Raw genomic sequence first — 16,120 nt, 5'->3', positions numbered from 1 at the left:
TTTAAATCTGGTTAAGTAAGATTAATCAATCTTAATTAGGTTAGGTTACATTATGTTCTGATTAGATTAGGTTAGGTTAACTTAAGTTTGGTTAGATAAGGTTAGGTTAGGTTAGATATGGTTAGGTTAGTTATACTCCTAAGTCGTTATGTGTAATCTATCATAACGTTATTCTATCTAAAATTAAAAATAAGGTTTTTACACTTGAGACTGCAGGGGCGGCGGATGGCGTGTGTGCGGGAGGGAGTTGTGGGCAGGTGGATCACAGAGGTGTGGGCAATTTATTAACAAGTAAGTTCAGGTATATAGGAGTGTGGCACGGCAGGTGGGGTCAGGTGAGCATGTGGGGGTCAAGGGGATGCAGGTAGGGGGGAACAGGGGGGTTACTGCTGCATTGTGATATGGATAATTTTGGGGATTTTGTTAGTGTTGGTAATGGTTATGCAGGGATTAATAACAGTACTACTCTTTATTGCTGTTATTATTACCACTACTACTACTACTACTACGAGTAATAATAATAATAATAACAGTACTACTAGTATATTAACTACTTTTTATTTGTTTCCCTAACATGAATTTAGTTAAAATTCATAAATTATTAATTCTCCAACATTCTCTTGCTTGCAAAGATAACTTACGAGTGAATAGACAAAATTAATAATAAATTTTGCACTAACATACAATAAAAAGTACATTAACAATCCTGACTGTTTAAACACTAAGTTATAAGTTAATGTTTAGTGTAGAATATAGATGGCGTTGGTTTTTGGCGGGAAAATAGCCAGCGAAGCATTTCTCTTTGGCAGCCTTGTGAAAAAATTCCCTTTACTCGTGTCCAGCGGTGTGTTGGAGGGCCGGGGCCGGGTGGACAGGGTGGCGGGTGTCGATCTCGGGTGCCCACGAGTGTCTGGTGTCAGTGGGTGTGATATTACTCCGCCCCGTCCGTCACCACCTACACATAACTCACTCCCTCCCCTTTCTAGGCCTATACAGTATAAACTATTGAATCTATGGCTTCCAATTTTATATATAGTCTCTTTTGTTTTTGTTGTATTATTTAGGATTCGATTGATATAGTAACATTATATATCTATTAATATTGTATAGAGCATATTAATAAGACAAGAATGATCCTCAAGTCAGAGATATTTTGATGCTACTATAGTATACGGTCTACCGAGTTGGAGTTAGCCTATCGGGATATTTACACTATCATCCATTAACCTAACCTAACCTAAATTAATCTAATATATTTTAACCTAACCTAACCAAACCTAGATTAGGTTACGTTAGGTTAATGGATGCTACAGTCTAAATATCCCGGTAGACCAAATCCAGCTCGGTAGACCGAGTGTATTTACTAATATACAAACAAAAGCTCTTGGTGATCTGTTCATATACTGTAGATGATGATTATTAAGTTACTCTTGTACTTTACACCAGTGGTATGATTATTTTCTTATTAATGTATTACACAATCCACCCTGCTCTCTCTCTCTCTCTCTCTCTCTCTCTCTCTCTCTCTCTCTACCCCATCAGTTGCGTTAAAGACAAATTGAGAGGCGCGTGCCAGCTAGGGGGTGCAGTCAGGACCCCATTGTGTGGGCGGGCCAGAAACGCGGGAGGGAATTTCTGTTTGTCTCTTCAGTCCCTCAGGAAGGGGATTCGAAGGGGCAGCTGACGCAACTCAAAACAGGTGATGTGGTTGGGAGGTGAGGGAGGATTGACGTGACAGGGGTGTCAAGTGTAGGGGGTGACATGATAGGGTGAGGGGAGGGGGGAGTGCGGGGTAAAGGGAGGGTCAGGGGAGTAAGGTGAGGGAGTTTAGACCTAACGTGGCGGACTAGTTAGTGTTGGGCAAGGGTAGGGTAGGGTAGGTAAGTTCCTCCCTGCCCTAGCCTATCCTTGTGTAACATGCTGGTGGCGGGGTGAAAGTGTGGGTGGCGGGATGGAGGTGTGTGTAGTGAGGTGGATGTGTGGGCGGTAGGGTGGAGTTGTGGATGGCGGGGTGGAAGTATGGGTGGCGAGGTGGAAGTGTGGGTGGCGAGGGTGAAGGTGTGGGTGGCGAGGGTGAAGGTGTGGGTCGCGAGGTGGAAGTATGGGTGGAGGTGCGGTAGGAGCAGGTGATCTCTTGGCCAGTGAAGATACGTCTCTTTAACACACACACACACACACACACACACACACACACAATAAAACCAGGAAGAATAAACATATTTAGACGCGTGGACTGTGTTGTGGAATGCTTGTCAGGTGTGTGTTGACAGGTGCGTTGGTAGAGATGTGTTGACAGGTGTGTGTTATGTTGGTAGAAAGGATGTTGACAGGTGTTGTGGGTGTATGATGTTTAAACAGGTGTATGTGATGTATTAGTATATATATCTACAGGTTAATTGGCGCCATTGTGTGATTCTTGTTTGTCTTGATTGTTTGGTTCCCTTGTGTGGATCATATTCCTTCATGTTTGTACAAGTATTGTTTGTTTGTTTGTACCCATACCAGCTTGTGGGAAAGATAAAGACTCCCAACCTCGCAGATACTTCAACTCTGTAAATACTTAACATTTTCTCGGTTAAAGGCAACTGGCACCTAGCATTAGTAAAGATGTAAATAATGTTACATCACTTTTAGAAAAAATTTACAGGTAAATACATAAGGGTAAAGAGGGTTTGTGTTGACGTAAGGTAGCAGCGCGTCCATCACACTCACCCCGCGCCGTTGATGGATGTGAACAAACACAGGCTATGACATCTCGTGGCGGGTAGTGACGGTCGTTGCTGCCCACACAATGTTTTATTTTTCTACCCTATAGTGGCAGGCAAAACTTGTTCCATATTTTAAGTTAAGTTTCCTTTGTTGGTGCCGAGTTTTTAGTGACAGATAACACAGATGGTGGGTTAATTTTAACTTTGGCTTGATGTCCACATTAGAGTGGGTATACAATTGGGTGCAAACTTATTCAGACAACTTGACTCCTTAACGGAAGACAAATATATAAAAGGAATTCACGAATGTGTTTGTTTTTGTTATATTTTTATACGAGATAATTATTTCGTTTATTAATTTTGTTACGCGCGCTTGAGTACGATGACAACCCCTTAAGTACGATGAATTAATCTTTTGAGTACGATGACTTAATCCTTTGAGATTTTACTTATTTACGGACGATAATACGTGTAAATATTCCGCAGTTATCTAAAAAAAAACATTTTTATAGTCTAATGTGGCAACGAAAAACCAGTGAACCGTAGTAGCACTTTAATACATCACAAGCAAGTTATTGTATTTCTGCACTTAGATAAATACAATAAAACACCAGATAATATATTTCGCCGTTTAAATAAAGTAAAACAAACTCGGTGAATCTATTTGGCTAGTGCTACAGCTTTCATCGTCTGGCAGTCCATCAAAGCCGTCGGGAGGGTCGTGTGTGTATATATAAGAAAGCGTGACGTCACTGTCAGTTGTTTAGAGAGAGAGGGAGGGAGGGAGAGGGAGGGTGTTGTCCTGGACTGTCTGGGAGAGAAATAGACACACAGACAGACAGACAGGAAATAGAAAGCAAATAATTAATATCAACATTGTAATTGTTGTGGGGGTTATAATAGTTATCTTAAATGTAATAATACCTTATCCTAAATGTAATCGTTACCAGTGCAGTAATTATTGTTGTTGTTTATGGTCCACAGATGAGCAGGAGAGAGTGCAGAAGAAGACCTTCATGAACTGGATCAACGCTCATTTAGCTCGGGTGAGTAACTTTATGATGGTCTTATTGTTAGTTTTTGTTGGCATTGTAAGTGTCATTATAATTGTCATTGTCTTTGTAAGTGCTGTTGTCATTTTAAGTTATGTGCCATTATTGTCATTTTAAGTCGAATATAATGTTTAAGTGTCATTATTGTCTTTGTAAATGTTATTGTGCCATTATTGTCATCTTAAGTTCATTATAGTTTAAGTATCATTATTGTCATTGGAAGTGTTATTAGGTGTCATTATTGTTACATGTACGAATATATATAATGTGTGTATATTACAACATATTAGGGTGAATTTTATATGATACTAGAGTGCTGATACCTGTACAGCTCTGTATGTATGTCACCACCTTCCAATTACGATGCTTATTTCAACGTTATTAAGACCGTGTGTATATGTGTATTTTTTTCATTACAGCATGTTCCACCGCTGAAGCTAAATGAACTGATCGAGGACTTGAAGGATGGCACTGCGTTGTTGGCCCTGCTGGAGGTGTTGTCGGGAGAGAAGTTACCTATAGAGAAAGGTCGAGTCCTCCGCCGCCCGCATTTCCTTAGTAATGCCAACACCGCGTTACAGTTTCTCCAGAGCAAGAGGGTACGAGCCTAGTTGTTTTGTGAAGTCAGGGGCTGTGGGTTACTTCTCGCTATATGTTTGGGTTACTTCTAGCTATATTTATGATCAATGGCTATATTTTTGGCCACTTCTGAATTTAGTTTGGGTTGCTGGCTATATTTTTGGTAATTCCAGGCTACTTTTTTTTTTTTACTTTTGGCTATATTTTTGGTCACTTCTGGCTAGATTTTCGTCAATTTAATCATTTACACTATATTTTGGGACATTAAACTATATTTTAGTGATTTCAACCTATAATTCGCTTCTATATCTTTAACCCCCACTTCCCCTTTCTACCCCTCTCTGACTGTTTAGCACTATAATCACCCTCTCTCTCCCTCAGATCAAACTGGTCAACATCAACCCGACGGACTTAGTGGATGGTCGACCGTCCGTGGTGCTGGGGCTGATATGGACGATCATCCTATACTTCCAGGTAGGAGCTTCCCCCATCTTCCACCATGACTACCGCTGCGCCGAGTGTAGCGACCAGAGGCTGGGGTTTAGCACCTTCTTCCCCCCAGGCAGGCAGCTAGCTATACTGAAGTGGAAGAGTATAGTGGGGTGGGGGGAGGGAAGAGGTGGTAGTGATGATAGAGGTGTAAGGGAGTAGATGAGTGAGAGATAGATAGATACGGTAAATAGATATACAGTATAGATAGATAGATAGATAGATAGATAGAGAATAGGAAAGATATTTGTGTGTATGGTTGAATTTTTATGGCTTTGTATTGGTAGATATTGTGTATGGATGTATCTGATCTTGAATATTACCCGGAAGAAACCTCAGGACGATGTTCTTAGCTAAAAAGGTATATATGTTTCTTAATAGCATAAAAAAATCACCAAAATATAATAGCCAGGGAATACAAACCCCTTACAGTACCCATTAACTCATTAATAAATAGGTGTGAACTCGCTTAGTAGCTCCATTGATTAACTGATTCACAAATTAAGTAAACACACCCATTGTAGATCCTTCTTGCACTCAGTTATACCACCTTGCGATGCACTGTTGAAAAGTTGAGTTATTTCATTCACAAAATTGGCCAATGTTTATTTCTTTCACTATTTCATTCACAAATCCGGGAAATGTTGCTATGGTATTTATTTCACTGTGTGTTTAGGTTCTTTCAATCACAAATCCGGAAATTATAGTTAATGCATTTCTTTCATTGACAAATCTGGTATGTTTTGTTACTCTGTATTTCTTTCACTGTACTCTCGTCTTTTCATTCACACTTATGACCAGTTGTGTTTACAGAGTGGATTCGAAATATCTGGTTCCTTCACTCACAATTACGTGAGTTTGTGTGTTATTATTGCACTGTCTTGTTGTTTACTTCAGAATTCCGGCAATTCTTGGTTATAATGCCTCACGGTTTCACTCACAACTCTGGCATATTCTGCTTCACTCTTTCAATCACAACATCTGGCAAATTTAATGTTGTTTTATGGTTCACTGTTTCATTCACAAACCCAGTGAATCTATATTTAAATGTGCACTGTCCACTGTTTCATTTACCAATGTGGCGAATCTTAAGATTCTTGTTTCACTTACTATTTCATTTACAAATCCAGCAAATCTTATTTTATGGCTCACTGTTTCATTCACAGATCTGCCTCACCCTTGTATACATATGTCCACTACACTGTATCTCACTGTGGTTGAATTTGGCACTGTCTCTGGCACTCTAGGTGGCCTTGATGTGTCAGCTCTGATGCCTCCTGCTAGATGTGCCGTGGATTAATGAATTGTTGGTGTCGTCTTGAAGTTGATAGTCCAATAAAATATTCAGAGGCTATTTCTTAAAGTTTATGATGTTTTCTCTGATGAGGGATACCGTTTTCTTTGATGGACAATGTTGTTTCTGTTAAGGTGGCCATATTCTTGAAGGTCTTTGTTTTTTTTTTCTAATTTAAGTTCCTGTTTTCAATGTGGTTGTTCTTTCTCTACATTCCCACTTTATTTATGTTAGATTCTTGTTTATTTTTTAGTTCTCACTTTCTTTAGGTTCTCGTTTTCTTTTATTTTGGGCTCCCACTTTTTTTTAGGAAGTTGAGACATAATTAAGGGAGACATTTAGAAAACGAAGAACAACTATTATGTACAGTTTGTGGCCCAAATTCCCTGGACACTTGACAAAATCTGGCTTTTACTTGTGGCTCGTGTTGTGGTTTGTTTATAGTTGGTGAACGCAACTTTTACATTATGAATTTCGTCAGAACAACAACACGGAACAAAAATACAATATAAAGAAATGTCTGAGTTAATGGATGTTATAAACCATAATCCTCTCTTACCTACATAACCACCCTCAAGTAGATGAACTAAAATATTCTCAATCGTGTCGTTGGGACTTTCTTCACAATCTGACCAAACATGTAGCCTAACCCTCCCATCCAAAATCAACAAAGACGTAATCTAATTTAACTTTGAGAACATTACAATAAAACTATATTCTTTATTGTATATTTGTAAAATAATATGCGTAGATTAACAGTACAGTAGTGTTGTCTATAATGTATTTGTCATATGATGATTTGTATGGTCATTGTACTGTACGTGTCATAATTAATCTAGTTCAGTATCTCCTGTATGTCGCAGTTATGACTATTAACCATTAAAATCACACACACACATAAAGATATCTATTAATTTGTAAGTTTGTTGAAGCCCAGTAATACATTATAACATCAACGTCAGTTATCCCATTATGCGCCCGTAGTTCTCGTTGAGGCTGTTAGTTTGTTTTATTGGCTGTGTCAGATAGGCTGTCTGTCTGGAGCATTGTCATTTGGGCTGTCGTCGACTTTATATAAATATTAATTTTGCGAAAAAAATCTAATTTAGTGTTATAAATTTGTTGACAATTATAATATAACGTAGAATTAGCAACAAGGAATTATTATTGTTATTATTATTATTATTATTATTTCTGACGTTGTATACAGTATATACATTCTCCATTAGTCAGTAAGATTGGATATTGCTTTTTGTCAACAATTAGTTCAATGTAGTCAAGAACAATGTTTATTTGTTTGTTTGTAAGTAAATTAAGGTATATTTTGTTAGTCCACACCGCTGTTCATTATTTTTTGAAGATTGTCAGCGTGAATTTGAATATTAGTTTCCGATTACCTGAAACCTCGTCACCCCAGCTTATTTCATCTAAATATTAACTACCTTAACACTACCTAACCTAACCAAACTTAACCTAACACTAGCCTAAACTAACCTAACCTAACACTAGCCTACACTAGCTGAACCTCACCTAACCTAACTCCACAGGAAGCATTAGGGTGTTTTAATCATCAGGTGAAATAAGGTGACGGGTATCGAGTAAAACTAATAATATTAAATTGTGAAAGTAGTCGAGCATCCACCTATTCTAACACACTATTATTTAAAATCTATGCCCTACCTTCTCAACCACTCGCTTAATGCATAGATCCAAATACCTGAGGATATGGAGTGGGATTGGGAGGAGGAGGAGGTGGATTGGGATGAGTGGGAGGAGGATGACGCTATCGACTTGGTGAGTTTTTTCCTCTCGGCCCGTCCAGTCTGTGTGTGGAAAGGGGTCGGGGGCCTGCTCGTTCGCCTTGCATGGTTCACTTATTACACGGCCACCACCTCACCCAGCGCCACTACCACCGCCACTTAGTTTTAGTAGCACCAACATTTGCTCTTTGTAAAGGGGCAGTTGATCGTATTTATGTAGAGTTAGATAGAATAGAATATAAGTTATTGCCATTAATTACTTTTTTATTTGGATAATTTGTTCGACAATTTTACCGTTTGTACGATAGCTATTCCTTGTAACTGAAGGTATAAGACTGAATTGTACGTAACTGGTTAACCTAAACTAAAACACAAAATTAATATTATAGTATCATAATTACACTGAGACTACTTTAAACTAGGTACGTTCATTTAGCATTGAAATTAACGTATACAGGTGCATTATTTCCAAGGAATTTGCCAGTTTACAATCGGCTTCAGAGCGCCCGCCAACCAAACTGTGATTGGCCGGAATATCTAATGACACCTTTTTCTAAAACCAACGAGTTAACCAAACTTAATCTAACTGTGGCATTGTTAAGATAGTTTTTTTTTCTATTTTTATCCCATTATACGTTATCAAAAATATCATTTTTTTTTTCAATTTGGAGCCTACTTTTAGATTACAAACACGACGTCACAGGTTTAAACCAATCATGGTGACCTACTTCAACCATTATTTTCGTTTATATTTATTGTGCTTCGATAAACTTTTTTACACCGCCTACCAACACTCTTTGTTTTTTGTATTTAGAAAAATTCACGCGACTCACAGCATTTCAGAGCACATATGCAGTCAAATTAGTTTATAGAGAGCCAGCCATGACAGACACAGACACAAAATAGCTTAGAGAGACGGCTATATTATTTTGTGCTGGCGCGAGGCTATAATTCTCCACTCGCAAGGCTTCGATGACAATTAGAATGAGTATGAAGGATTAAGAATTATATGTCTAATTAATAACGTCTTTCTTTATTAATTCCCCATTTAAATATATTATACATTTAATGCATGATATTACACTGTACTAAATTATGATGGCTAAAAATGTGTAATCTAATCTAATTTTAAACTATTATTTCGCAGTATAAGTTTTGTTAATTTATTTGTTCACCTACAGACTGTATTTGTAATTCATTTCAGCATTTATTTTAATATTGACAATAATAAATGGACTGGTTATTCGAATTTTTTCTCTGAATATTTGTGTAGTTTTTTCTCACTCAGTTAAAACCTAATTCATCATTTGTAGATAAGTTTACTCTCGCTCTCTCCATCTATTTATATATCTATCTGTCTCTTTAAAGGCGCGATAATTCTCACCAGATTACAATAACATTCATTTTTCAAGTCCTCTCTTCCACAACACTCATCATCATTCACTCTCCCTCCACCACAATAACCTGTTACCACCATTCACTCCTACCACAATGTCACATCAATTATTTAATAATCTACATGACCGTATATACATCAGACATAATGTAATTCAAGTAATTTAAACCACTTAGCGAGTGTTTGAGAACTTCGAGGGTGCCTGAATTAGGTAACTTATGTGGATGGTAATTAGGAAGTGTGGCAGTATTAGACACAGGCACACCACAACACTCACGCTGTCTACTGGTTCAGGGAAGAAAAAAATCAGTATGCTTTTTCGCCACACCCAGGGTACAGAGCTATCTACAGGCTACAGAGCTATCTACAGGCTACAGATTGACCTTTCATAATCACGGAAGTGCAAAAAGTTACTTGGGAATTAATTGTGGAAAGAACTAACCAAACTCAGTGCAGGTATGTCAACTATCCCAGAAATATGGATGCATAGTTAATAACAAAATGTTATACAGTGATCAAAACCAAACCCTGGGAACTTTATCATCAAACCTCTCTTGGAAATTGGAATGGAAGGACCATAAATATATCACGTGTTTATAATGTGGGAGCTGGAGATTACTCTTGTAGTTGATGGAAACCAAGTATACTGTATACACAGTAAAAATGTGACACACACCACCTCCATTCACAACCACACCAACAATCATTTACTATTCCTCTACCACAACAACCATCATTCACTCTCCCTCTACCACAACAACCATCATTCACTCTTTCTACCACAACACCCATCTTCATTCTTATCACAACAACCATCATTTACTCTCCCTCCACCACAACAACCATCACCCACTACTAAACACCTGTCGGGACTCCACCAGATCGAGGAAAATACCCGTCAGCTGGAGCGTCTGAGCCAGCTGATGGAGCAGGAGGCAGGCACGAGAAGCGACTCCCCCTTCTCGGTGGCGTCGTCGACGGAGGGCTGCACGATATCCCGCGACCGTCCCCCCTCCGTCACTCGTCGCTCAGCCGCTGCAGAGAAGTGGAAGATGGGCGCTAAGAAGGCCCTTCTCGAGTGGGTGCGTCAGACCGTCACCAAGTGAGTTCAATTTCTCGACTGTACATTGTATTTGTCTGTCTATACAGAAAGTTTTAGCTCATTATGGACTAGTTTGATTATTATACTAACCTTATTACACACTTACCTTAGTAGTTGAAGTGGATCAGTAACTTCATAACATTAGTGGTTACCTCTATCATTTCCCTGTTACTATAGTCAATACTCTCTTGGCCTCCATTGGTTGAATCAATTAACTGGAAGTCATTTTTGTATGCCTGCATTGTCTGTGTGGGGTGTGCTGGCTGAGTGGATATACAACACTCATCTCTTGTCCTTAGGGTTGCTGGTTCATGCCCAGGGCTCCCATAGTTCTCTTAGCTGTGAATGGATACCTAACATTCCAGTTGAAATGTCTGTAGGGAGTCATGTGACCACATCCCCCTGGTTGCATATCTTAAAAATAACAGTATTAAAGAAAGTATTAAATTATCTTTTGCAGTGAAGAAGAAATTTAACTTATGTAATTTCTGGGTATTATTTTCTCTTACAGGAAGTTTGGTATTGTTGTAAATGATTTTGGAACTAGTTGGCGAGACGGTAATGCGTTTCTGGCCCTCATACACTGCATCAACCCGCGACTTGTTAACATGCAGGTGAGATGGAGTGTTTGTAGTTCTGTAATTATTATTATTATTATTATTATTATTATTATTATTATTATTATTATTATTATTATTATTATTATTGTGGGGTATTATGTTTTCACCTTCTCAAAATTGTATGTCTGCTATGGTCCACAAATAGAATTTTCTACAGTCTTTGCCAAATCAGTTAATGTGCTTTAATGTACTTATCTAAATCGATGTACTGTACGTTAAAATTTAAGGAATAAAATTATCACTTTCTTAACCAATGAGTTGACTTTCGAAAATTTTGGCAAGAGAGGTGGAGAAATTCCTCATTCCCTTCAGAGTTAGACATTGTCCATACCTCATAGCCTAGTGTATAACAAGTTTTAGTTGCATTTCATTTATTTCAGGTTAATCCCCCATTCACAGGAGTAACTACAGCAACGAATTATTATGTAGTTTCCTAATACAGTATACACAAGTAATTAATCTCTCTCTGATCTTACTATTTATCACATTTAATAAAGTATGTGTGAATATTTCTACTTATTATCATGACCTCCTTTCAACCCCACACAGTGAAAGGAGAGGAATATAAGTCACAGAATACAATTAATCTCACTGAAGAAGATGTTATATTGTTCATCATCTCAGTTAATATTTGCCACAGACTATGACCCAGATGACCAACAAAGCTCGCCTCGAGGCTGCCTTCCGCATCGCCGACAAGGGTCTGGGCATCCCCCATCTAATCGACTCTGAGGACGTGGATGTGGACAAACCCGACGAGAAATCCATTATGACCTACGTTGCAGCATTCCTTAATAAGTTCCCTGAGCCGGGCACCACCATAGTTCCGGTTAGTGGAGTATTAATCTCTAACTGTTATTCTCACTCTGGTTTGCATGTCAGTATTGTTCAGTATATGGCAGTGGCCTCCTAAACACCATTATTACTGTGACCTCTAAATTAATTGTCTTGCGAATTTGTGAAATATATTGCAGATTAATCAGAGGAACATTTGTCTCTTTAAATTAGTTTTACAGACTTTGGAATTAATATTTCCCAAGATATCTTAAATGTAATGTTGTTAAAGTAATACTGTATTAAGTTAATGTAATCAGTATTTTATATCCCAACTTTATCATTATCAACATACTGTACTGACATAATACGTATAAACCTATTACATTATTCCTATATTATTATTTGTTCAAAGGGATGTGTATTGGCTCATGAAAAACCCCATAAATACATACAAGTCAATTATGTATTCTTATTTATTTTCGTGCCTCATCTCTGGCATTTTTCCACAAAGGTCAAATGTCTGATAAAGTTATAAATGGACATGTCATCTTGTGTGCCCTCAGCCATGTACGAGTCCAACACTGGAAGCTGCATCATCAGGAGACATGTTTAGTGAGATAGAGATGGAGTACACAGAACTGACCACGTGGCTCTCTCACACCTCTAACTGGCTCGACACGCTACATGACCCCGCCACACACGGCAACATCAACTACGAGGTCAGTTTATGATGGTTCCGTACAAGGGAGAGTTTGCAGTGAGGAATAATATTAATGGTTTCCTAATGTTAGAAAAGATTAACCCATCAACTTCCACCCAGAATTCAGAAAGGTGTGAGGGGGAACTTAGGACGAGCATCTTTTGTTGATCATTCCATTTTGTCTTTAGTGTAGTAAATGCTGCTTTTAGTACTATATTTATCTTGTCACTCAAAACAGACCAATGTATAAGATATTTTTCCTGTAGGCAGACAGAGTATTTTATTAGAGTATGGTGACTAGACTTTAAAAGGACTAACACTAGTCCTCAGTAACCCCGCCTCTTTGGGTGATTACAAGGTGGTGCCCAGTTGCTGGTCGTGGCAGTTAATGTACTAATACTGAGTGATACAGCTAATGTGTTCTCTCTTTATTTGGCCTTTGGCTTCATTTGCATAATCTGTCCTTAGTTAATTTATTTACTATAATTCACTAGAGTCCTTGACCGTGCTTCATTTTATTTATTTATTGCAACCTGCAGAGATTCAAAGCCCTCAAATCCGAAGCAGATGAAAAGACGGTGATCTACGAGAAGCTGCACAGCTTGGTGGCGTCTCAGTCATCCATGATATCCATCACGGCCGACTGCTGGGCTGACATCACAGCCTCCTGGAACAAGGTACAGTACAGTACAAAAAATCACTATTACTGTAATTGTTTGCATTGTGTTCTCTTCTAAATACTGACTGACTGACATTTAGTAACTGTACTAGATAACAACAATATTACTGTACGAGACAAGTTATATGTGTGGTGTTGTATGAAGAGGTGGTCATCAGCCCCTGACCTTGAAAGGATGGGTTATTATGGGGAGAGTAACCTTGTTTACATCTTCCTCCTTCAAGCCAACAATAACTTCTCACTATAAGTTGAGAAGATATCATGATTAAGGTACGGTAACATGAAAGAGGGTTAGAGGATATTATTCTCATCTTGTGAGTGAGTCATCATGGGCTTAGTTCCCCAGTAGGGTGGACCTTTGGCCAAGTTCCTTTGGGACATGTATCTGGACTCTCTGTAGAGTTAAAGGAATACAGTACAGTACAGTTCAGTAGTTTATTATTATCTATAATTTTATTAATAGATTAGTGATATATTTAAGGCTGTCACTAAATATCACAGACTGTACTTATTTTAACAATATAGCTATACAGTACTAGTGTTATATTTCAATGCACAGTAACTCAGGATGAATAAAGAAATACCATATTTTACTATTCCGGTTTATCTTCTTTTTTTTTTTTTACTAGCAAATGTTCGCTGCAGGACTTAGGAACAAGCTTTGGTTCATCATATTTTTCATATTAAAGGAAGAAAAGTTTTAAATAGCGTATATTCTTTCAGTGGTCACTTAACTGTACAACAGAGAGCCATAGTAAATGTTGAGTTTGTTTTCAGCTTATCAAACACTCTTACTGTACTACCAACCCCACAGGTGGCGGTTCAGATGTCACACTGGACGTGGCTCTTGGATGCCTCTCTCCCAGGTGCTCTCGGTCCTATTGGTGAGTGGCTGAGCCGTGCTGAGTCCATGCTGGGCACAGAGGACAAGCTCTATGGAAAGAATGATGAGGTAAGAATATTGTTATGGTTTTAGATTAATTATTCCATTCGTAGTTGTGAATATCAGCCACCTCGGCCCAAAACTTAAAAAATTTCCAGGCTGACTTTTTCAGTCCTTCCAAATTTTGAATCTCTCCAGGGACAATTTGTTTTCCCATGGCCTTTATACCTTATGTTTACCCGTGAATCATCCTGCCATTTTACCCTCATCTCTAATAACATAACCGGAGTATCGTATTTTAATTAGTCTTTAAATTCCCAATATTTGTCTCATCACTCCAACCAATCTTAGTGCCAAGAATCATAGGAGCTTTAAGAGTTGGCCCCATGAATATATACATACTAGGTATTAACATTACCTCCTTCAGTATTTAACTCTGTACTTTTACTTTTTACTTTATCCTCTTTGCCACTAATCGGCTAGTTAGCTGCTTGGCTGGTCAGTCACGTTTCTGTTATGCACTGTTGGCAAATTCTGGGCATGCACTGGCTCCTGAATGTATCTGAACCTGCTCCAGTGCTGGTCAAGTCTGGTCTTGAAACAGCTCATACAAATGTTTGTGGACGATGCCAAGTTATTTAGGGAAATTAAGAACCAAACAGACTGTGAAAAGCTACAGAAAGGCCTCTGTGAGCTTCAAGAATTGTTGAGGAAATGCCTGTCAAGATTCAATGTCACGAAGTGCAAAAGGATGCACCTGGGTTGCATCACATGTCCCAACAGAATGAAGAGACTGCAGTAATTGAGACTGAATGTGAAAAGGACCTGCGTGTGTATGTCGACAATGAACCTAAGTTCTTGGGCCATTGTGAGAAGAAGGTGAATCAGGTAAAGAAACTAGTAGGTCTTATAAAATGGTCATTTAGATATCTGGATGGTCCGGCTCTCATCAAAATCATAAAGAGTGAGGTATTTCCCCATCTGGAGTACTGTGACCTTGTCTGGTCCCCGAGGTATGCTAGAGACTGTCAATTGATTGAAAATGTCCAAAGGAGGGCCACTAGACTGGTGCCTGCTCTACAGAACCTGAGTTACCCAGAGAGATTGGAGCGCCTGCATCTACTTAGCTTATACTACAGACAGGCGAGGGGTGACCTAATCGAAGTGTATAAACATCTCAGGGGGCACAACTCAGTGGAATGTACATACCTGGATTTGGCGGACGTCCGCCCCACAAGGGGTCACAGCTCAAGATTGAAGAAGCCACAAGTCCAGAAAACTGTGAGGGCAAACTTTTTCGGAGTGAGAATTATGAACTCTTGGCACAATCTGCCAGAGAGCGTTGTAATGGCACCTAGTGTGAGCTCATTCATGGCCAGACTTGACTAACACTGGAGCAGGTTCCAATATGTTCAGGAGCCAGTGCATGCCCAGTATTTGCCAACAGTGCGTAACAGAGACTGACCGACCACCCAAGTGGCTAACGAGCCGATCAGTGGCGAAGAGGATAAAAGTTAAAGAAAAAGTAACATGTTGGAACAGAAAATTGTCTCTCAGAGTTTTACAAAAACAGTAGTGAGGGTTATTTAGGTAATTTGGCATGGTTTATTTCTCCAATCGATGTCACCATAGTTAAAGTCCCCCATGACAAGGAGGTGGCTAGGGTTAAGCACTGTTGCATTATCTATTAAGGCTTTAAGTTCCTTTGTTTTAATAAGATATTGTTTGGGGATCTGTAGATACACCCTACAATTAGTAAGGCTCTCCCCTATAATTTTATTTTACATCACTTTAATTCTTCAAAAACATCCTCCTCCTGTACCCTCACCTGGCAGGCTCTAAGGTCTTGCCTAGCATAGCTAACCATACCCATCTTGCAAGCTGCTTGAGAAAGGTTTGTAAATGAGTCTTATCCATCTACTGTAAATTGAACTCACATTCCTCCGGGTCGATTCTCCTGTTCTTGTACAACAGTTCTACAACTCCTACTATATGAGGTTGATGTACCTTCAGTAGTGTTTCAAACGCCTCTCTCTTATCAAGGAACATCTCAGTATTAGTGTACAGGACTTTCAAGCCGG

At 38.8% G+C, this 16,120-nt stretch overlaps 1 protein-coding gene across 9 annotated transcripts in view; it reads left to right on the top strand.

Moving 5' to 3' along the window:
• The first annotated feature begins 3,694 nt into the window (after window positions 1-3,694).
• LOC121880357 (nesprin-1-like) overlaps window positions 3,695-16,120 on the top strand; it is a 258,059-nt gene continuing 245,633 nt past the window's right edge. For all 9 annotated transcript variants that reach the window (XM_042387526.1, XM_042387565.1, XM_042387541.1 and 6 more), the window contains exons 1-9: window positions 3,695-3,754; window positions 4,180-4,359; window positions 4,721-4,813; window positions 10,160-10,380; window positions 10,892-10,994; window positions 11,641-11,829; window positions 12,341-12,496; window positions 13,017-13,154; window positions 13,971-14,108. In XM_042387526.1, coding sequence (XP_042243460.1) covers window positions 3,725-3,754; window positions 4,180-4,359; window positions 4,721-4,813; window positions 10,160-10,380; window positions 10,892-10,994; window positions 11,641-11,829; window positions 12,341-12,496; window positions 13,017-13,154; window positions 13,971-14,108 — 1,248 coding nt within the window. In that variant the 5' untranslated portion in view covers window positions 3,695-3,724. The remainder of the gene's footprint in view (window positions 3,755-4,179; window positions 4,360-4,720; window positions 4,814-10,159; window positions 10,381-10,891; window positions 10,995-11,640; window positions 11,830-12,340; window positions 12,497-13,016; window positions 13,155-13,970; window positions 14,109-16,120) is intronic.

Source organism: Homarus americanus, unplaced genomic scaffold (assembly GCF_018991925.1).
Source record: "Homarus americanus isolate GMGI-L3 unplaced genomic scaffold, GMGI_Hamer_2.0 scaffold50564, whole genome shotgun sequence".
Taxonomy (NCBI): Eukaryota; Metazoa; Arthropoda; class Malacostraca; order Decapoda; family Nephropidae; genus Homarus; species Homarus americanus.
Note: the sequence above shows the minus strand (reverse complement) of the source record. Positions and strands in the feature narration are given on the sequence as shown.